We start from the raw sequence: 15,981 nt of genomic DNA on the forward strand, positions 1-15,981 counted from the left end.
AGGTTGGGAGCATTCACTGCGCAGACAACACATCGCACAAGAGGGGAAAATATTTCAGACACGAAGACGCTGAACCTGCACAGATGCTGGGTCACTCCGAACCCCTGGGGAGCCCGTTGGGGGGGAGCAGCCCCCACACACAGCCGCACTGGAGGGCAATGGGCTGCCAGCGAGTGGGAAATCTCGGTGATGGCAAACATCCCCTCTGCCCATCAGGACTGGGAATGGGCTCTGGGCTTTGGCCGCTCAGTGGGGAATCTGGGCTCCCACCCCCCGGTCCCCAGAGCAGGACAGAGCCCGGAGACCCCCATCCTTCGTGCCCTAGTGCCCCTGCCAGCCCTGCCTCTGCCTGTGGCACAGCCACCCCTGTGGGGCTGGGGTCAGGCTCGGGGGGGCACCGGGGGCTGCGTGGGGCAGAGCTGAGGAGGAGTAAGGCCAAGCAAGGCTGAACCCAACAGGCAGCATTACACCAGCAAGCGTGTCCTTCCCAGCTGTCCTTGTCACCTTGAGCTGGGCAGAGCCCCAAGACACCGGGGACAGGGTGCACAGGAACATCCCACAGACACCATGAGGTGCCTGTGCTGGGGACCAAGGAGCTGGGGACATCACTGGCTGCTGCCACCGGGGCTCTCGCCCTCTGTCAGGGTCTTGAAGTCCATGGAGAGGGCCAGCTCCTCAGCCAGCGGTGGGCGCTTCCAGTCATCCCGCGTCAGCACGTAGCCCACCACCAGCCCGAAGGCCAAAAGCAGCATCCCCAGAGTGTTGGCCAGGATGCCCTCAGGCACAAAGTGGCTGTAGGAGTCCCTGTGGGGGTGGAGGGAGATGTTCAAGGCTGTCCCTACCCTGGCTGGGAGCCCCTCCTCATCCTCATCCTCTTCCTCCAGGCACACACCCCAAGAAAGGTCCCTTTCCCCCAGATCAGGGCACAAGGTGACTGCCCTGGTGCTACTCACTTTGGGGAGGGACACTCTTGGTGACAGCAGAGAAAACAGGAGGCACAGTCTTATAGCAGGGCTATAGGCAGCCCAACACCTCCCTGCCAGATGTGCTCCCCCAGCCAGAGGGAGGTGGCTGTGGGGGTGCCCCATAGCCCCTGTCCCCACGGTGCTGGGGGGGACCCCGATGCACAGCTAGGGCCATGGGCAATCGCTTGTCGTCTAGCTGCGAGGGCAGAGGCCTCGGGAACATGAGTGTCCCAGGGGTTTTCTGAAAACACCCAGCTGCAGAGAGGCAACGGTGGATATTTTATCCCCATCCCCAAAGACAGCTGTTGCAGGATCCGGCCCTTGTTAAACATCATCTGGGAAGTGACTCAGCAGCAGTAGAACTAAAGGCCTCAGGGAGATCTAATAGCCATGGAGCCATGGCTTGAGCAGGGGCCAGACTCTGCCCCATGGGGCTGGAGCAGCCCTTTACTGGGGGTCAGGGGAATCCAGGGGGCTACCAACCCCCCAGCTCGGTCACCCACCTGATGTTGAAGAGGAGCATCTCAGTGATGCCCAGCAAGCAGGTGGCAATGGAGAGGGCAAAGAGGGCGATGCCGAAGAAGACATGCTGGGGTTTGTATCGGCCGCGCAGCGAGAAGGAGGCGCTGGGGAGCAGGAAGAAACCACAGCCCAAGAGCCACTGCGGGGGTGCGGGGATGTTATGGGGTGCTGTGGGGCCCCCCCCCCCCCCCCCCGGGGGCCCAGGGGCTCCCCAAGCCCTCACCTGCAGGAGATAGAGCACGAAGGCAGCCATCCCACACCAGCTGTGCAGGCTGTACATGTCAGGGGTGCCCTTGGTCCGGTGGGACTCAAAGACAGCGACGATGCCTGCAGAGAGGAGCCTGTTACCGCTGGGGACGGATCCAGCCCCATCCGCCCATCCCGGCCCCAGCGCTCACCAACAAGGGCGATGACCAGCGCCAGGCCATGGAGCAGTGCATGTAGCACCTTGGTAGAGCGCTTGGTTTCATGCCTGAAGACCCGGTAGACCAGGAGAGCTGCCAGAGAGAGGGCAGATGAGCATCCATGGGGGTCCCCCACCTCCCCAGCACCCTGCATCTTCCAGGGGTGCTGCATGCAGACAGGGGGGTGTTTTGGAGCATCTTCCCAGTCTCATTTGTCATCATTTTGTCCCCTTCGCACCCTGCCTGGCTGCAGCTCCAGAAGCTTTGAAAGCTGCAGCCGGGACAGGGCACTTGTCCCATGGCCCCACTCACCGTCACCTTGGAGAAAAACCATGCCCAGCACCATGCAGAGGGGGTGGACGTTGAACTGGAGGGGGCTGTGCCAGGCCACACCGCCCTGATAGCGGCCCAGCCAGGCGCCTGTGGTGGCCAGCAGCGTCAGGCCCAGCAGCTGCGACACGGCCACGTACGCCGAGAGCCCGGCAGGGCTGGCAGGCGGCGGAGCCCCGTCCATGCCGGCCTGTGGGGACAGAGAGGAGGGGACAGCGAAGCCACGAGTGGCCCTGCGTGGCAGTGGGGTCCCAGCCAGCTGGCCCCAGTGCGGGGTCCTGCTGTGGGCAGCATCCAGCGCCACCACTCCGCCCTCACCTGCCACGGAGCCGGACGCTTCCTGGTGCTGCTGGGGCTGCTGCGTCACCCACGCCCGGAGGTGGCTCCCAGCCGCCACAGCTTGCCCAGCCCTGTCCCTTGCCCTCCTGCCTCTACTTGCCTGGTCCTGCCCACATCCTGCCTGCCCCAGCACTCCTGCCCCAGCCCTCCAGCCACACCATCCCTCCATCTCTGTCCCTCCATCACCGCCTCTCCATCTCCATCCTGTGTCCCACCCTTGCCCCCTCCCCACCTCACGCAACCCCAGAGCCACACAACAACCCCCAAAACCCTGCCAGAGGAAGGCAGCACAGGGACGAGCAAGGTTGCTCGGGAACCCCCCCCCATGACAAAAGCGATGGCTCCTGGGGACACGGGGCTGAGCAAACCCCTGTGCTGGGGCGGGACACAGGGTAACACAGGACACACTGTGTTACCCAGCTGTGATGCAGCTGCACTGGAGAGCTGCCCCACGGCCCCCACAACCCACCTGCACCCGTGTCGTGCTTCGTGCTGGGTTATCCCCCGATGCTCCCCGCTGGCCTGAGGATCAGAGATGACGACGTTGCCACCAGCACGGCCACCTCTCCTGCTTCTCCGTCAGCCAGGGCCAACGTCCCACCTCTGTCCCAGCTGCAGCTGCCTCTGGGGAGGAGCACCGGCCCGGCTGCTGCAGACAAAGCCACAGTGCTGTCAGGACCGGGGGGTGGGCATTGGGGCGGAGGGGGGACAATGCATTAAGACCACGCACACACTTTATTCCCAGCCACCTTTATTGGATCAGCCGGATAAATGGGTTAAGGGAATTGGTTTATTCCATTAGGTTGCACTGCAAAGGCCGCCTGCCCGCGCCCGGCCTCACTGCCTGGGGCCATGGGCTGCTCTGTGGGGACTGGCATGGGGACTAGGCCGGGGGGGGGCAGCGAGAGGCACTATCTCCTCCCTGCATCACAACAGCCCCCCCCAAACCTCACCGCAAGGCTGCTGGCTCCAATGGGGCCACAGATCCCCAGTGGGTGCCCATGCGGTCCCATCCTGCCCCCCCGCATCCTCCCGCCAGATGCAAACACCTGGCCCCACTGGCACTCACACAGAGGGCCAACCCAGTCCCCAGCCGTGCTGGGGACAGAGGGACAGGGAATGAACCCTCCCCGGCCATGGGAACTGGCAACAGGACGTGGGGAGGTGCCTGTTGGAAACGGTCTCTGCAAGTTGCCCGTTAGCCCTAAAACTATCCCATCTGCTGCTGCCAGCCACTGCTGAGCACTGGGAGAGACGGATACGGCCAGGACCCTTCGCAAAGCCATCCCGTGGTGGGGACCTGCCTGTCCCCCCTCAACCACATCTCTGTCCCCCTGCACCCCCAGCAGCCCCCAAGCACAGCCCCAGTCCCCCTGTCCCAGGGAAAAGATGAGGGGGGCTTCTCTGGTTAAACCCTCCCCATGTGGCCTGGGGATGGGGGGACTGGTGCACCTTGCATACCCTGTCAGCCCCTCACCGTGGCCTCTGGCTGGGACCCCCCAGAAACCCTGGGAGGGGTTTGGGGGGAATCTCTCTGCTCTCGATGGGGGCTATAGGCTCGTGCAGGGGAGGGGACTCACCCCAGTTCAAGACCTGCAGGGGCCTGAGTGACGTATGGGGGCGAGGTTGGAGGTGGACACCCACGCATCCCCCCTGTCGTCCCCCCCCAACCCTACCTGTGAGTGCCGGGTGGTTCCGCCTGCGCCAGGCCCAGCGGTGACAGTATCTGAACGAGGGACAGAGCCACCGCGTTGGCAAGGCAACAGAGCGATGGCAAAGCAAGGGGGGGCCTGCAGCCCCCAGCATTGCTGCACAGGGAGGGTGCCATTGCACGCTGGGGAGGGGGATGCAAACCTGGGGGGGGCATCACCACGGAGGGGGGTGTCTGTGTATTGTGGGGACGGTCCCCAAGGCGCTGGCAGCATCTGTGACCCTCCCCCCCCGCCAGCTGTGCCAGGCCCTGCCAGCACCCACCTGAGCCCCTGCACCCTGCAGCAGCCCAGCCCCAAACCAGGCCAGGGACCCCACAACCCGTGGACAGGGCACACTGCCTCTGTCACCATTTAATTTGTATTTATTTGGGCAGCGCAAACCAGGGCCTTGTGTGGATCTGGCTTAATTGGCTCCCACTCATCCCCTGCGCCCCATCAGCAGTATCGCGGTGATGTGCTGGGAGCCAGCACCCCTGCAGGGCTCTTGGCTGGGCTTGTGGGTGCGGGGATGGCAGTGGGGTGACATGCCCTCGGGGACCCCCCGCCTCCGCCTGCCCCCCCCGCCCCGGGAGCCCCTCAGGCACCGCCGGCTGCATCCTGCGCTCCCCCATGGGAGGGCCCCAGCGATAAGAGCCTGGAGAGGGGAGGTGGGGGTGATGGGGGGGGTCGTCCCCCCCCGGCTCCTCCTGACCCGGCTGCGGGCAGCGTCCCCCGGGGGATGCAGCGCCGTGCACCGGGGCGAGCAGCGGGCCGTGTCTGGGCGTCTGGGTGTGCATGTGTGTCACACGGCGCCACTAGGTGTCACCAGGAGCCCGCAGGATCCCGTGGGATCCAGAGTGACCAGGTACGGACCAGGTGGGATGGGCACCATTCTTGGGTCTGGGTCCCCAAAGGGACGCGGAGCACCCCCGAGCCAGATCACTCATGGGAGCCAGCGCACCCTCACACCTGGAGCGGCTGGTGGGGTCTGGAGCACCCTCAGCCCTCACCATCCATGGGAGCTGGAGTACCCTGGGACCTGGAGTGGCTGGTGGGATCCGGTGCTGCCCTGGTGCAGAAGATCAGGTGTAACTGCCTCTGCCTGGGTGCAGGGTTGTTCCCCCAGCCCTTCCCCTTGGGCACATGGGGCTGCTCTCACCTGCCCAGACCCTCCTGAGCAAAGGCACCCTAAAGACCCTCCTGAGGTTTCCCCCAACATCCCCATCACCTTCTCCGCGCCCCCCCCCCCCCGGGACTCGTGCCATGGGACACAAACCCCAGGAGCTGGCCAACCCCACCACCACCACAGCGTGATTCAGTAGAGCCGAAATCCCATGCAGCCCTGGGATCTAATGGAGACCTGTCACACCAAGAGCAAAGTCCGGGCCCCGCTGCAGCCTGGGGCAGAGTCCCAGGGCCACCGCCCTGAGCCTTCACCCACGGGGAACAACCCCACAGCAGTGGGAGGCCGTGTACGGCGCTGCCATAGGAGCCACTGCCACCTTCCAGCCTGCTGTCGGGCTTTATCACTGTGATGGTTGTTGGGAAATGGTTTACCAGAGTTAATCAGCTAAGCCATAAAAGCCACCATAAACAGCAAACCTTGAGCCATTGGGCTGTGCCCCAGCTGGAAAGGGCTGGCCGGGTGTCAGGGCAGAGCAGAGGAAGGATCTCCCCCACCATGGTCCAGCTGAGACCCTGTCGCGAATGGGTGATTTAGAACGCTTAAGGAATCACCGGCAAAATAATATGATGTTGTAAAAGTGCAACTTAACAAAGTTCAATGGCAAGGTTCACTCTATTAATTACTGCATGGAAGAATCATACAAAGGAAAATTGAGTTACACTCAAGTTGTTACTTAGAATGATTCACAGAGAGACCAGCGATGCAAAGAGTAAGGAAGACCCTTCCATTGAGTCACGAGGTTCAGAGCAGACCCCCTTGCATTCTAAACTCCTGATGGAGCTTAGGTGCAGCTAGGTCCAGTCTTAGTCTCAGACTTGGTCAACGGTTTATGTCTAAGGGATTGTACATGCAAAGTTTATATAATGTGTCATTAGCATCAATTCAGCATGCAATCAAAGTTACCAAGACGAAATCAAAGTTACCATATTACAAGGTTATGTGCAATATTGGTCGCTTACCAAAAAGATCTGTTGTTGGTAAAAGGTCTCTCTGCCTCGAGGAGCAACATTGAGAGGCATCCCAGCTCAAGGGGAGATCACTGCCATGCAGCCACGCTGCTGAGCAGGGAGAGCTCAAAGATGGTTCACTTAAGCTGACATATTTATAGGATTAAGTGGTTGGCTTGTAGTCAAATTATATGCGATGGAAAAATGCATGCAGGAGATGCCTTGTACCCACAAGTTACTGTTTTCCTTGGTAAACGAGTCTTGGAAAAGCCACCCACTGTTCATATGTTAATTGCATGATCGGTGTTCCAAGCTCATACGCATCGATGCTCACCGTGTCGCTCTGCTCCTTTGTGGATTTTTCAGAGAACAGCTTGAAACGAGGAGCTCGCAGTCAGGCTACAGCCCAGGCCTTTACCTCTTCTGGAGCCTGCACCAAACCACCCCCAGTCTGGTCAAGGGGTTGAGCGCATCCATCACAGACCCTTGGAAAAGCCTGAATGGGGATGAGGTTTGGGGGTTCATCCTTTAGGACACTTGGCAAGACGAAAATCTTCGTCCTCTGCTGAGAAAGCACTGCTGTAATGCAATACAAAACAGCTTTATAAATGTTTGTAACTGCATCCAGCTGAACTACCTTGACTTTCAGTAGCCAAAAAAACAGAGCAGCCCTCAACCCTACATGATTAAATGGACATGGTTGCTTGTCCCATCCACACAGCAGGGACAAACTCAAGGATGGCACATGGCAGCGTTTGTCGAGGGGGGTCCCTGCACCCGCTGCCATGTGCAAGGGGGCTCGGTGGCAGCCGATCCAGGGACAAACGAGCCCCTTCAATGCTGGCCGGCACCCTGCTCTTACTGGGGAGCAGTGAGCCATTTGTAACCAGCTCTTTAATTAAAGACATTGCCAGGGGCATAATGGCTTTATTAAATCTGCCTGAGCTTTCCCTGAGCTGGCAAAAATGAAATCCTCCCCATGCTGCCAGGGCAGTGACATGCCAGTCGGCTAGCAGAGCCAGTGCTGGCTGTCCTGGCGTGGACCCACGGGGCTCAGGGATGCTCAGGGATGCTCGGGGATGCTTGGAGTTGCCACAGCTTCCTGCAGATCAGTGAGTCAAAGCAACTCAGTGGATGCTGCTCCAGCTCCCCAGCTATCGGGCAAGCCCGGCACCCGCTCCAGGTTTGTCCTGGGCTGCTAAGCACCTGCAGATCAATAGGAGCATCATTAACTGATAATTCATGGTAAAACCAGCAGTTCCTGCCCTTCCCTGCTGCTTACCCCCACCCTGGTGCAGGCGGCTTCCCCTCCCTCCACCAGAGATTATCAAATTACCATTTTGCTGATCTAACCTCTTTTGCTTTGGTTTTTTATTCCTTCCTAAATCAAGTTTTTATCGCTAAGAAATGCTAATTTCCAAGATGCCTCCCCAGAGGATTGCGATTCAAGAGCCCAGCTGCCTTGGAGGAGCCGAACTGCTGCCTGAAACAACCCCAGCTGCCACAGTTCCCCACAAAACCACAAACCTGGGGCAAAATTAACAGTTTTTCACTAAATATAAGAGAAAAAAGTAGCAGTCATGTTGGAAGGCTCTGTGGCTGCCAAGGGAGTGGCTGCAGGGTAGCTCGGGATTAAGCACAAATTGTCCCACTGGGTCATGTTGCGGGGGTTGGTCCCCAGTTCCCTGGGGTCCCATGAAGGCTGAAAAATGGGTGATTCCCAGCTGGGACAAAGCTCCCCTGGGAACCCAGCTCCTTCCTGGGCCGGGGATCAGAGCAGCCCAGCTGGAAAAGACCCTGGTTCTCCTCCTGGCAGCAATTAAGCCACCCTGTCCTCCTCCTTGCCGGGAACACAACTTAGTTGAGCCAGGTGGGCGATACAATCAGTGCAGCCAGTGCAAACACTTAATCTCTTTCAGAAGAGGCTGAAGGTGCATTTATGGCAATTTTTTAATAGCAGCTAGGATAAACAGCCATGATAACCCGCACCGGGTTCACAGTGGATGATTAATGCTCCCAGAGCAGTCGCACTCACTCGCCTCGGGGCTGGGATTGTTTTCAGATATTAAAGGGAAAAAAAGGTGGAAATAATAGACTTTGCCATGTTTTATTGGGCTGATGTGTGTGTAGGGAAGACATTGGCCTCTTCGCTCACCTTGTACCAGTGCCCAGCTCTGGCTGGCTGGTGAGGAAAGGGGGATGGAGGGATGAAGGATGAGAGATGAAAGAGGAGGGGTGAGGGATGAAGGATGAGGGACAAAGGATGAGGGATGAAGGAGGAGGGATGATTTCTGGCCAGGCTTTTACTTCTTGCCCCATGATGCTCCCAGCCACATGCTTGGCACTGGGCACATCTCCTGCACTGTGGCTGGGGGATCCCCAGGGGCTGACTATCAGGGTCTTGCATTTATTTACAACCCTCCCAAGATGTGGGCATGATTTAGGGGCCCTGAGCTGACAGCTGCCTTCAGCACGCTGCATTTTCAGGGCCTTGCAATGTCATAGCACATCCTTGGGCTGCTGGTGCTGGTCCCAGCCTGGGGGGCGGAGCCTGAGGAGATCCTACAGTGGAAATGACATCTCCATCCCTTTCCCATCCGCCTCCGGCCCCACCGAGCTGCCCAGCGCTGAGGCTGGGGGAAACACATGGTCCTGCTCGCTCGGGCTGCCCCATGCTCACGTGTCCCCCCACGCCCACGTCAGGACCAGCGTCCCCGGGGCCATAAACCCTTGTCCTAGGGCAGGCGTGTGCTGGAAAGTGTTTTTGTGGGCCAGGGTGGAAATTGTGCCGATAAGGAGCGTTTCTGCTGTGTTCAGCCTCTGGCAAGAGCTGAGTGAGCACTTCTTGTGATAAAGCAGCAATGCCTCGTGCCCCATTGCACCCTGTCCCCATGCAGAGGGGACACACCATGCTTTAAATACATCTTTTATCCAGGGAGAAGATGGAAACAGTCCCACAGTGTTGCCTAAAACCCTCAGCAGAGATATTTTGCAGTCAGGCAGCAGGACCCAGGAGCGAGGACTCCTGAGTCCCTCTTGCCATCCCAGTCCCCAAACCCAGGTGACATCAAGGGGCTGCACTGGCCGCAGCACTTACTCTAACGGTTCATAGTTTATTTAGCGATCACAGGTCTGAAATAAATGGCAAAAAAACCCCAGTTTCTTGGGATGTGGCTTTTTTTTTTTTTTTTTTTTTTGAAAGGATCAGAAGAAAAGCTGTTTGTTTAGATGAAAAATTTGGACTGGAAAGGTGGTTTTTCCTCTCTCCCTCACAGCAGCATCACCACATCTGGGAAAGCAGATTAGCGAATTATACGCTATGATAATTCATTGAATTCATCAGTAAATAAAGCAGGAGCCTTTAAGCTCAGGGTCTGGAGAAGGAGGAAAAAATTCTCCACACCGTGATTTGTACCAACAGGCGCAGGAACCATCGTGCCCACAAAACCAGAGCCATCAGGAAAAGTAACACACAAGGCTACACACCCAATAAAAAAAGCTCTTTTTGAGGTTTAAATCAGGAGGGAATCCTTTCTCTCCCCTCCAGAAGCTCCCTGGTTGCTCAAACAGAGAGATGGATCAGACAGGAGTTGAAGCACCCTTGAATGCCTTGAGAAATGGGATGAGGAAGCCAAAAATGTGGTTGATGATAATAAAAGAAGGGAACAATTGGGCTTGAGCATCCCCAGTCAGAGGCCATAGGGCTGGGATATATGCAGAAAAATCACCAAATCTTCCCAGCCAGCACTGGGGCCATCCCAAATACCTGCTCCTTCACACAACCACCCCTGCTCGCTCTCTCCCATCACACCACTGTCACAGTTGATACCTTACAGCTCCCCTAAGAAATATTTGCTGTCAAACTCCTTATTTCCTTATTTTGGGGAGTCTGGGGTCAGGGGCTGAACTAGTGGGTGCCCCTGCCAGCACTGCTGGCAGTGGGCAGAGAGACTTTGCAGGTCTGGCAAGCCAACGAACTGATCCAAAATGCTGAGAGCAAGTCATGCTCCTTCGCAAGTGAGGCACCGCTGCAGCTGCACCCCGTGATGTGCTGCAGTGACAGTCCGGCCATCGCACACATTTCTGCACACACATGCTCTGGGGAGGGGGAGGACAACGTCTCCATGCAGCTGGTGATGGCAATGCAAGCTGAGGGGAAGCATCCTCCCAGCACAGGGCAGCTGCTGGGGACACCAAATCTCGCCCAGCGTCCCTCGAGCCCATGTCCTCATGAGCGGTTCAGCATCCGTCACCGTGGCAACACATTTTTCACATCCTTCGATACCTCTTGTCCCTCTGGTCTGTGGCACTGGCAGCCCCAGGTACCCTGTACGCTGGGAGCAGATGGGCATCCATCACCCACCCCAGCACCCCTGAGAGGGGTGGGGAGAGCAGGGACTGGTCCCCTTGCTCTGCAGGGTGTCCCACAGGTGTCTCTGAACCCGTCCTTGGTGGGTGCTGGGGCACAGCATGGATTCAGGGCAGCACAGAGGGACCAATGGGCGTCTTGAAGCTTGCAGGCATCTCACCTGCCTTTCTGGGCCAACAGCCGCTTCACCTGCCAGCACTCTCCTGCATGTAGGATGTTTTTCTGCCTAATCCCAGCTGGAGCTTTACAGAATGGGATGCCACAGAGCTGCGGGCATCCTTGGAGGTGCAGCCATTGAGAGGACCCCTTGCCCAACACAAAGTCCCACAGCAGCAGCAGCAGCCCCTCTTGCACCAGCCTTGGAAGATGATCATGTGCAAAATGATGGAGAGCTGCCCTTCCCCTGTGGGATCACCCATCAGAAACACCAACCTTGGAAAATGCCTCCCTCGCTGAGATTTCCAGATATTAGTGCCGCGCTGGGATTGCAGAGCCTGTTTTGGCTGCGCCGCTCACCAGAGACCCCCACCAGTGCCGGAGGCTGCACCTCAATGCCCCGGAGCTGGGAAAACCCCTCCCCAGTGCAGCTGGGAACAGAGGCTGGTGGGGCACAGGAAATCTCCATTCATTGGCGCTTGGTCACCAGCCAAATTGGAGCCAAACCAACCATTTTTTCCAACTTCCCAGTAAACTTGAGTTTCCAGAGACCTGTGGCCGGTGGGAAAGGGATCGGCAAGGGGGGGCTGCAGGCAGATGCTGGCTTCGCCCCTGGCTCTGTGATGTCCAGGCTCACAGGCAATGCCGGTGCTGTTGCACATCCGTATGGGCTCAGGTTTGGGGGGGGGATGAAGGTTGGTTGGGTGCCCATGTCAGCCAGTGCAGGTGGTGGGTGGTAGGGCAGGGTGGGAAGCTGTGATTTTTGGAGGGAGGTTTAATAGATATCAGAGGGTTGCGGACTCCTAAATCCCTTGCTTTTTTATTTTGGAAATGGCTCTGCAAACCCCATAGGGTTCCCAGCCCTGGCAGGAGGACTTGCCCCTTGTCGAGGAGCCACGCTATCTCCATGGGGTCACCCCGTGGGTTCATGCTGAGGGGCTGTGGTGGTGCCCAGCTGCTCTGCAGTGCCCAGTGGGGCCAACAAGTCAAGGAGTTTCCCTCTGTCCCCCCAAAAAATGCTCTCCCCTCTGTGGCAGGTGTCCGCTGTGTCCCTATGGGGTGGTGGCCCTGACACTGGCTGGGGCCAGGCCCTGGGGGAAAGGGATTTAGTTAATTAAAAAGAAAAAAAAAAAAAAAAAAAAAAAGAAAGGAACTATCAAGCCCACTGACACAGGTCTGGTTTTCATCTTGACGGAACTTTTTGTTACTCATTTGTCATCAGCCTAATTCCTCCAAGTTCAAAACACCTGGTGTGATGTGATGGGATTTCCTTCACAGCCAGCAGAAATACTCCGTTTCTCTGAAAAATGAGGTTATGCTGGGAAGGCGTTGCTTTGGCAAGAGGCAACGGGAGATGGACCTTGGCTGCCCCCCAAGTGAGTGCTTTCCACGTCGTGCTTGCCCTCGTGCCCCACGGCGGGTGGCCGGGGCGCTGCTGAGGGGATGTCCTGCAAGCACCATGGTCTGGTTCAGCTGGATCCCCCTGCACCAAGCCAGGAGGGGATCGGGACCCTGCAAGGATGGAGCTGCCTCCCACCCACCCCATCCACCCCAGCCTTTCTCCTCCTTTCTCTTTTTTCCACCTTTCCCTTGATTCTTCTCTATCTCCTTCCCTCTCTGCTGTCCCAGCCCCTTCCCCTTCCCTCCCAGTGCGGCCAGGCGCCAAAGTGACTTTGCACTCCAAGGCAGCGCTTGCTCACCACTCCATCCCGCAAGCCTGGGAGCTGCCAAAGGGAGAGCAAAATGCTCCGGTCTTATCTGTGAGGGGAGGCAGGCTCAGTGGGCAGGGTTTGCGCGAAGGCTGCTCGCTTATAAGCAGCCGGCAGCAGAGGCAAAGCTGTCTTGCAAGGCACTGAACGGGGCCCCCCCAGCTCCGTGCACTGCTCCCACCACGATGTCCCCAGCGCTGGGACTGCTGCTGGGGCTGAGCCTGGCGAGTGCCCTTCGGCCCGGCCTCGAGCCCCCCCAGTATGACCCCACCGAGAAAGGGGCCGCCCTCTTCGCCAGCGCCTACAACAGCACGGCCGAGCTCGTCCTCTTCGACAGCGTCTCAGCCAGCTGGGATTACTACACCAACCTGACAGCCGAAAACGCTGCTCTGCAGGTGGGTGGCGGGACAGGGGCGATGCCACCGCGGGGGCGTCCCCAGCACTGGGGACTGGGGGGAGGCTGGGACATGGTGGGGACAGTTGGCATGGTCCCCTTCCTCCCTGCAGGCTCTTGTCTCAGCACCCCAGGATGGCAAACCAGGGCTGGGACTTGTAGTCCGGGAACCTCAGGTTTTTGCCCCAAATTGATCCTTGGAGAGGCTCTGCCCTGGAGTGACAGCCTTGGTCCCAGAGCAGAGTCCAGGTTATTTTTAGAGGTGGTTCCTTCCTCCCAGCACCTTCCACTTTCCTTCCCTCCCTTCCCAGACCGGGGTCAGGTGTCAAGTGTCCCTGTCCCCGTCCCTGTCCCTGCCTGGTGCCACCACCTCCCAGCACTGTGCCATGCCAGAGCTCTGCCATGTCCCGGGGCCGGGGGCTTTTGGTTTGGGGCAGACATCCAAAGCGTGCACAGGCAAGAGGGAGGCATCAGGACCGAGGCTGCCACCCCCAGTCCCTGTGTCCCCAGCCCGTGGGGATGAAGCTGGCTTCGGGGAAACACTCCGTGCTACTGGGAATTTGCCATCAGCCCAGCAGAGCCCCAGCAGGGAGCGATGTTGTGTGCATCCTGCAGGCATGTGCATGTTTGGCCGGGAGTTTGCATATCTTCAGTCTGGATTCAGCAGGGCAGGGAGTTTGAGCAGCCCAGAGGCTTCTCTTGGTTGGGTGAGCTGCAGCATGGCCCCTGCTCAGCACAGGCTGGGGAATCACGGTGCCTGGGCAGGCTGCAGAGGTTTCCCGGCTCTTGCTGTGCCCAGGGAGCTGCTGGCTGCCCCGGTGTGGGGGGCACAGCCACGGCACTGCATGCAGCTTGGAGATATACCTGCCACCCCATATAGCTAGTGGTGCATGGGGGTCAGTGCAGCCCTTACATGCATTCAGGGACCCCAGCATCACCCCCATGCCCCTAGGGCTGCCATACAGCACCGAACCCCTCCGGATCCCACAGGGCAGGGGCACAGTGTGCCCTGCGGCAGGAAGGAAGCACATCTTCCTGCATGGGGGGAAGATTGCCGCCAGGTCTGGCCACTGCCAACTTGGCAGGACACCCGAGAGCACCCAGGTGCCCCTTCAGCCTTTTTTTGTCAAGCTGACGTGATGTCTGGACAGATGCTGCGGCACGGCTGGGAACCTTGGGGCAGAACGGGAGCATCCCAGCTGTGCCAAGTCCAAGGTTAGGGCCAGGAAAGCACCTTGCATGGACTTTTCTTAAGGGGCATTTCCAGGCCAGCTCTCACTCTTTCCTGTGTTAATAAATGCCCAAGGATCACAGCCAAGTGCTCCCTGCCATGTCAAGGCTCCCAAGCCAGCCCAGGAAGAGGAGGGGATCTGGCCCTGAGATCAGCCCATCGATGGGGCAGCAGGGAGGTGTGCCATGGGATGGGGAGGCACTGAGTACTAAAGGGTTAACAGCTGGCCAGCACAACCTGAAACGCTGAATGTGGGGGATCTGGGGAACCTCTGGGCCAGGCAAACCCCCCCCATCTATAACACCTGAGCCAGGCTGCCATGGTGAGGGCTCCTCCGGGACCTGCTACGAAAGGTGGCCCCAGGACAAAGTGACGTGGAGGGGCAAGAGGCTGAAGACAGGGCATGCAGCCATGCAGGGACAGACAGAGGGACTCTGGAATGACAGACAGGGAGCTCAGACGCAGGAGAGGGAGATGTACCACCTCCTGCAAGCTGGGGCTCTGGGTGAGAGGCAGGCGATGGTGTTTGGGGTTCAAGGGCTGCTCATGGGTGCAGGACTTCTCTGGGTACCCAGGGCAGAGCAGCCCCAGCACCCTGAGCTGAATCCTGCACTGCTGAATCTTCACTGTGCAACCAGGAGCAGGGAGGGACTGGGGGGGGGCTTTGGTAGGGTGACTTGGGGGCTGTGAGCAACCAGGGGCCTCTGAGCCCCACAAAGGGGCACCCCCACAGAGAGAGCTCCCAGCTGCGGTGGCAAAGGACCAGGGCTGGTGAGTACGGCTGTGGCAAGGGGGTCTCGGGTAGCGCCACCGGCCTCCCCTCGCTCCGCCGGAGCTGTCAGGAGAGTTTAGGGTACGATTCGCCTGACCAAACACAGGTGCCTGTTCAAGGAGAAGATGAAACACAGCTGTACTCTGCTTCCTACAGCTCCCCCGGCTCTGCAGGGGGGTCTGGGAAGGGGTAAAGATATCACACGTTTAGTGGGGCGATGCAAGAGCATCTTGCTCTAGTGCAGGGTGTCCATGGGGCTGGTGCATCCCGACATGTCAGGGGATCAGGGCTGGTTGGTACCCAGAGTGATACTGTGGGTGCTGGGATGTCCGAGGGAGGCAGTGGGTGCCCAGCAGTGGGCAGCCAGGGGCACCCGGCACTTTCAGCATCCCCACCCCCGTGTCAGCCTCCATCCTGGGGCAGCCTCCAGGCCTGCTGCGCCGTAACTCCCTTCCCTCCCTGCTGCCAGCCAAGGGAATGTGAAGATTAAAATAAAACAAACCAGGCTTGTTGGAGCCAGGCTAAAAATGCCACAAATAACAGCTAATGAGCTCCATAAATCACACCACGATGGCACACGGACAGCGAACAGGCTCTCTGCACCTTCTCACTCCATCCTGCGCATGGCCCGGGCCGGGACACTCTTGAAAGACCAGTGTTTCCCGAAAATACAGCTGACACTGGCTGGGCTGAGATGCAACCTCCTGCACTACACCCCATCCCAAAATCGTGGCCGTTGGCCACGGCTTCAGCTGCCTAAATAACCCCCTGCGGTGCAGACAGCTCCCTGCCGTCCCACAGCCCTGGGAAGGGAGGTCAGGGCTGGCAGGAGATGGGCGACAGTGAGAGACCCAAAACTGGGGGCTCGGTGCAAATGGGTGCCCCTCTGCAAGGTGAAACCCAGATATGGCACTTACAGGACACAGGCTGCAGATAGCCAAAGGAGAAAGGTATAGATCTAGCAAG

The 15,981-nt window shown here is 58.8% G+C and overlaps 2 protein-coding genes across 12 annotated transcripts in view; one reads left to right on the plus strand and one right to left on the minus strand.

The window, feature by feature from the left end:
* CYB561 (cytochrome b561) overlaps nucleotides 1-15,981 on the minus strand; it is a 17,570-nt gene continuing 1,589 nt past the window's right edge. For 2 of the 8 annotated variants that reach the window (XM_087770294.1, XM_087770295.1), the window contains exons 3-10: nucleotides 6,397-6,963; nucleotides 5,854-5,949; nucleotides 3,030-3,209; nucleotides 2,204-2,411; nucleotides 1,886-1,984; nucleotides 1,711-1,814; nucleotides 1,469-1,626; nucleotides 1-804 (exon numbers count right to left, since the gene is read on the minus strand). In XM_087770294.1, the coding sequence (XP_087626420.1) occupies nucleotides 606-804; nucleotides 1,469-1,626; nucleotides 1,711-1,814; nucleotides 1,886-1,984; nucleotides 2,204-2,405 (762 nt within the window). In that variant the 5' untranslated portion in view covers nucleotides 2,406-2,411; nucleotides 3,030-3,209; nucleotides 5,854-5,949; nucleotides 6,397-6,963 and the 3' untranslated portion in view covers nucleotides 1-605. Of the gene's footprint in view, nucleotides 805-1,468; nucleotides 1,627-1,710; nucleotides 1,815-1,885; nucleotides 1,985-2,203; nucleotides 2,750-3,029; nucleotides 3,230-4,236; nucleotides 4,499-5,220; nucleotides 5,321-5,853; nucleotides 5,950-6,396; nucleotides 6,964-15,981 lie in introns of those variants that run through there. The other 6 variants (XM_087770296.1, XM_087770293.1, XM_087770298.1 and 3 more) reach the window with 6 other exon arrangements.
* ACE (angiotensin I converting enzyme) overlaps nucleotides 12,615-15,981 on the plus strand; it is a 20,690-nt gene continuing 17,323 nt past the window's right edge. For 2 of the 4 annotated variants that reach the window (XR_015707521.1, XM_087770286.1), the window contains exon 1: nucleotides 12,621-13,013. Coding sequence is in view for 1 of the 4 variants with exons in the window: in XM_087770286.1 (XP_087626412.1) it covers nucleotides 12,804-13,013 (210 nt within the window). In the remaining 3 variants the exon portion in view is untranslated. Of the gene's footprint in view, nucleotides 13,014-15,981 lie in introns of all 4 variants that reach the window. The other 2 variants (XR_015707523.1, XR_015707522.1) reach the window with 2 other exon arrangements.

The sequence above is a fragment of the Nipponia nippon genome, unplaced genomic scaffold (assembly GCF_047370975.1).
Source record: "Nipponia nippon isolate SJK-2023a ecotype South Korea unplaced genomic scaffold, ASM4737097v1 scaffold_32, whole genome shotgun sequence".
In the NCBI taxonomy this organism is placed as follows: Eukaryota; Metazoa; Chordata; class Aves; order Pelecaniformes; family Threskiornithidae; genus Nipponia; species Nipponia nippon.